At 39.1% G+C, this 6,126-nt stretch overlaps 1 protein-coding gene across 1 annotated transcript; it reads right to left on the bottom strand.

The window, feature by feature from the left end:
* Positions 1 to 331: 331 nt before the first annotated feature.
* Positions 332 to 1,279, bottom strand: OR52E5 (olfactory receptor family 52 subfamily E member 5). The gene has a single exon (XM_059875043.1). It carries the CDS (start codon positions 1,271 to 1,273, stop codon positions 332 to 334), a length of 942 nt encoding a protein of 313 aa, XP_059731026.1. The 5' UTR covers positions 1,274 to 1,279.
* Between the last annotated feature and the right edge of the window lie 4,847 nt (positions 1,280 to 6,126).

The raw sequence follows: 6,126 nt of genomic DNA on the forward strand, positions 1-6,126 counted from the left end.
CATAAGAAAAATAATTATTGAAGGTACCAGGGGCATGACTTTTTCAAACATTTTTCTCCCCTTAGGAATTTTGTAGCATCAGTGGGATTTCAACATGAGAATTTTTGACGTACTTTTCCTGTGGCAAAAAGTAGAATGATTATTTTGGAATCTTTGAGCTATGCATTCCGATGGGGATATACAGATTATGACTGATGGGCAAAAAAGCAGTGTGACTGGCTTGTGTGGAAATGCCAGAGGAGTTTAATGAAAATATTTCCAGTGTTTACTACTGCTTTAATCTTATTATTATCCCACTGATGATCATGGAATATTTTCTTGGGGCTAAACATCAATAGCTTTTTGGGTTGAGCATCCTAAGCACTCGCTGTCTTATCTGCTTTGTCCTAACCCCATAGATGATAGGGTTAAGGGCAGGAGGTACAACCACATATAGATTGGCCAGAAGTATGTGGATGCAGTGAGGGACATTGTGGCCAAAGCGGTGGGTCATGAAGGAGAAGAGTGCTGGCAGGTAGAAGGCCAACATGACGCAGACATGGGATCCACAGGTGCTGAGTGCCTTGAGCCGTGCATCCCAGGACGGGAGGTGGAAGACTGCTCTGAGGATTTGGACATATGAAAATCCAATCACAGAAAGATCAATGTATCCCACAGAGAAAGCAATCAAGCCATAGATAACATTGACCCTAATACTGCCACAAGACAACTTTGCCAAACCCATGTGTTCACAATAGGTGTGGGGGATGATCCGGACTTCACAGAAAGGCAGTCTTAGGATAAGGAAAATAAATGGAGTCACAAATACCAAAGTCCTAAATATGATGACTATGCCAAGGATAGCTATTACCTTGCTGGTGAGGATCATGCTATATCTCAGGGGGTTGCAGATGGCAATGTATCGGTCTATGGCCATGACTGTCAGCACCACAGACTCCAGGCCAGTGCATATGTGAATTGTGTACATCTGTGTGATGCAAGCACCAAACACAATCTCCCTGAGATTGAACCAGAAGATACCCAGCATCTTGGGGATGGTGGCTGTGGACAGGCCAAGGTCAGTGAAGGCCAACATCGCCAGGAAGTAAAACATAGGTTGGTGGAGGCTGCGTTCAGTCTGGATCACAAACAGGATGGTAATGTTTCCCAGGAGAGCTATTAGATAAACTGCAAGGAAGGGGAAGCCAATCCAGATGTGCATGTCTTCCAGCCCTGGAATCCCCATCAGAAGAAAGGAAGAAGGATGGAACTGTGTCTTGTTGGGGTGCAGCATATCTGTTTGGAGTGGTTATAGATACATTTTTTGCAGTTTTCTTGCTTCCAGGGAGAGACCATAACCTCTTTCAGATCATGTCACCTGTTTTCTGGAATCTTTAATTTCATAATACAGCTGAAGAGACCTAGAGACGGAATATGAGGCAGAATTAAAAAGACATTCTCACTTCAAAGTACTTACCTCACCTACATAGAAAACCACGTGGAAAATTTCCAAAAGAAAGCCATTCTGCACTTGTATTTTTTTCCTTTCACTCTTTAAGGAAGAAACTGTATATGGCTATAAAATAACAAATATTGATTGTTAATTATATCTATTAATCATCACGTAAAGCCTAAACAAGATGGTCTGTATGTGTGTGTATAAAATGATAGGACTTGTATTGATATAGATGGTTTAGGGGAATGATACATTCTTTCAAGAGAGGCCTGACAAGAACATGGTATGTGGATACATAAGCAACAAGATCCTACTGCATATCACAGATAGCTATATTTAGTATCCTATAATAAATGATAATGGAAAAGAATATGAAAAACACTTACAACATTATAAATCAACTATACTTTAATAAAAACTTTTTTATAAAAGAACAAGGAATTGCTAAATGAAAAGAGAAAATGGTATGTGGGAGGGAACTTAGGGTGGAGGGGTGGACAGCTGGTGTTTAGATTTGAGCTAAGGAATGAAATTAAGAAATTTTGACATATCAGGAGACTAATGTATAATTCCAGCAAAATAATAAACCTTCTCAGAACTATAAATTCTTCTAAGTCCAATCACCAAAATAATTCTTAGTCTAAATTTAATGAAACACTATCCACAGAGCCTTCCCCAGATGGCTTGTTTCATGATTATTTATTATTTTTGTTATTTTCCAGAAGTCTATTTATCTTGCTGTTATGCTAGTTATTATTGATTATTAGTGGTTTTTAAAGTGTAGTTCCTGGGCCATGGGTATCAGCATCATCTAGTAATTTGTTATAAATGCTAATTACTGGACACTACCCCAGACTCTCTAAATAAGAATTTCTGGGATTGAGACCTATTAATAATTTTAATTAAACCCTCCAGGCAATTCTAATGCTCATTCTAGCCTAAAGAAACACTACTAGCTTTTTACCGCTAGGGTATAATGTCTTTGAGGTCAAAATCTGTGTCAGATTTATGTTCATGGTATAAAGTATCTTTATACTTTACATAGTGATAGGCAGAGATCAGCAATAATTAGCAAATAAAAGTTAAAGGTTTTAGTGGAAATAATCTTTCAAATTATTATATAAATATGATATCCTAGATAAACACAAACTGGGTTACAGAGTGGCATGCAGAGGGATTTTGGAGATCTCTCAGAAATTATATTTCTAAAAAAAATCTAGGAAAGTAGGACTGGGTCGAAGGACAAGGTGACTCACCATGAGATTGCATCTGGGGCCTCCAGTGATATTATGGGAAGCTCTGGAGCTGGAATGGCCCTTCTACATTGTCCCACGACGATGCAAGGAAATCAGTTATTTGCATTCCATGGTGTCTTGCCATTGGCAAGTGTTATCCTAAGTGATGGGACAAAACTTTGGTTGAGATAGTTTCTTGAGTTGGATGACAGTTCCAGAAAGGGGTGCAGATGTGAGCTCCCAGTATCTGATATTCCTAGTAGCTGGGAGGTAGATGCATATTTCCTAAAAAGCAGATCTGGAAGCTGTGTCACAGGGCATACCACAGATGGCATTGTGTTTCTGCTCATTCTTGGCTGTATTTCTCTTTCAGTCTCAGGAAACTTACTTTTTCCTTACTTAGTTGTCTGCATTTGAACTTCACATCTTACTTTTTCTTCTTTCTCTACCTGTCAATATTCTCTGTATTTCTTGTGTCAGGGGCAAAACTTTAATTTGCTCCTGGACATGGCCTGGACTAAAATTCACGTTTGCGTGCGTGCTAAGTTGCTTCAATTGTGTATGACTCTTTGTGACCTTATGGTCTATACCTGCCAGGTTCCTCTGTCCATGGAATTCTTCAGACAAGAATACTGGAGTGGATTGCCATGCCCTTCTCCAGGGGATTTTTCCGACCCAGGGATCAAACCTGGGTCTCCTGCATTGCAGTCAGATTCTTTATCATCTGAGCCACCAAGTACTTTAACAGTGTTAGTCTTCAGAAATAGCTATCAAATCTATTTTTCTTCCCCCTCACAACTACTGAGTTAATTAAGACTTCTATAATCTTTTATCTTAATTTTTCAATAATTCATCCTTCTTCACCAATGACTCTCAGTAATTTTCCCTTTGAAAAACATATGACTGATCAATATAATACTATCAATAAAATGTGACTGAGATGCAGTGACTCATATCCTGTTCAAAGGGAGTAGGGGGTTCAAAGATTCATGTCCTGTTCAATGAGATTGTCCAGTGTTTCCAATGTTTAATACTGTTTTGATCTTATTATCATCCCACTGAATGATCATGGAAGATTTTCTTGGGGCTAAATATCAATAGAAGCATATTGTCATTGGCAAAAATGCTGTCTGTTTAGGTCAATATGTTGCAACCATTGTCTTTACTGGGCTTCCCTGGTGGCTCTAGTGGTAAAGAACCCACCTGCCAGTGCAGGAGATTCGAGAGATGCAGGTTCAATTCCTGAGTTGGGAAGATCCCCTGGAGGAGGGCTTGGCAACCCACTCTAGTATTCTTGCCTGGAGAATCCCATGGACAGAGGAGCCTGGTGGGCTACAGACCACAGGGTCACAAAGAGTCAGATATGACTGAGCCACTGAGCATGCACACATGCATTACCATTACTATGACCACTACAGATGCAGTCATCTTCACCTTTTGTGTGCTTAATATTATTTTCTGTTTAATAAACACTTCCATGTATATTTTTAAAGTTTATATTCACCATAAGTCTCTGATGTTCTTTCTTTTCCTTTCTGAACCTCTCTTTCCTTTCAGACACACAGTTCCCCAAGTAAACTGTGGTGAGCTTCTCCCAGGGACTGGCTTCCATCTTTGCAGCAGAATTGAATAATCTCTTTGCCCAGGTTTCCAGGCTTCCCATCTCTCAACCCCTCTGTGCAGCATTTTCAGAAATGCTGTAACCTCCCACTAGGATGACCGTGCCTAGTATAAGAGGTTCTCTTCTGAGATGACAAAATAGAAGGCTGTAGAGAAGGAAGGAGTTCGTTTGTTCCAGCCAATGAGTTACCATTAGTATTTTTCCCTCCTGTTTGCATATCACATTCTTTGTTCATATGTTTGAATCTATCTGTTCAATATCTATCTACCTATCTGCTGAGTTTGTTGATATTAGTTTGCATATTTAGTCCTGTGTTATGCTATGTGATTTTGTGTTAGTGACTGATGTGCATCTATAAATTCAGGTTTTTCTCAATACAATTTCTTGCTGCTCTGCTTGGAGATGGATTTCTCTACGAGACTCTGATGGAGCCACTGGAATTCCATCATTCCATGAATCACTTTAGTTACTGTCATTGTGATCCCTCTTCCAGCATAACCAGAAACTGACTCACCTATCATGACTGGCATCTGAGAAATAGTTTGTGAAGAACTGGATGCCACAGACTGTAGCCTGCACATGTCTGAGTTTTCAATAGCCAAGGCCAAGGAGTTATATGAGAACTCTAGCCCCCGGAAGGGCCTTCCCACTGTGGGTTGTATCCTTAGACCTGTAATATGGCATGGAAAATTTCCATATCCCTGAGGACAACCTTAAAATTTTCTGGTCAGAAATTCCCTCTGGTTACAGATCTATAGTCTGCATCCTCCAGTGAGTACCCTCAGGAGTCTAGTAAATCAAAGGAATAATGGCCTCCCACCAAACTGGCGGGCTGCAGACCATGGGTCACAGAGTCAGACACAACTGAGCGACTTTCAGTTTCACCTTTTTTTTTCGCTAACATCTTAAATCTCACTGTGGATCAGGTGAAGTTACTTTTGGTAGGCAGGGAAGACAGTGAAACAGCACTGTAGGAAAAAACCCAGCATTTCTCAAACTCAGTGCAGAAATATATGTACATTTGATAAAGGCCAGAGCCAGAATTCTTATATAAGTTTACAAACTTTGAGCTATATTTGTTTTAAGAATTACACTAAATGATTTTTGTGAGCGTATAGAACCTCTAACACTAGATATAATAGTAATTGTGTATCATGTATATTAGGAACATGGTCCCTTTGCCCATCCCTTTGTTCTATGAGTTCTGTCCATTCAATTTACCTTTTGAGCTTTGGTTTTCTCACAGGAAAATGAGGAAAGAAAATCAACTTAACGGGATTGTTGTAATGATATAATCAGATAATGCCTAGAAAGGACTCTATCACTGTTTATTAGAAATTAATTGATATTAAACACTGGCTATTTAATTAATTTATGGCATTATCTCTGGAATCAACACTTTAGAGTCAGAAAACTTAAGTTTAAATCTTTTTTCTGCAATACAATAACTGAGAGACACTGAGCATAATTCTTTACCTCTATAAGCCTCACATTCCACCTTATAAATAAATAAAATTTTTAAAAAGGGGTGAAAATGACAATTCACATCACATTTTTTTTCTGAATTAATATATGCAATGAGAAAGAAGTGTTTGACAATAGATCCAAGCTATTACTAAAATGGATATTGTCTTTATTAAGATACATGTTTTTGATGGAATTTGAATAAAACAACTGCAGTTACTTTTTAGTTCACTCTTGCTTTTATAAAGGACTCATTTAATTAAGAAGTGCATTTAGCTTGACCACTGCTGCTGCTGCTAAGTCGCTTCAGTCGTGTCCGACTCTGTGCGACCCCATAGACGGCAGCCCACCAGGCTCGCCCGTCCCTGGGA

Source organism: Bos taurus, chromosome 15, assembly GCF_002263795.3.
Source record: "Bos taurus isolate L1 Dominette 01449 registration number 42190680 breed Hereford chromosome 15, ARS-UCD2.0, whole genome shotgun sequence".
In the NCBI taxonomy this organism is placed as follows: domain Eukaryota; kingdom Metazoa; phylum Chordata; class Mammalia; order Artiodactyla; family Bovidae; genus Bos; species Bos taurus.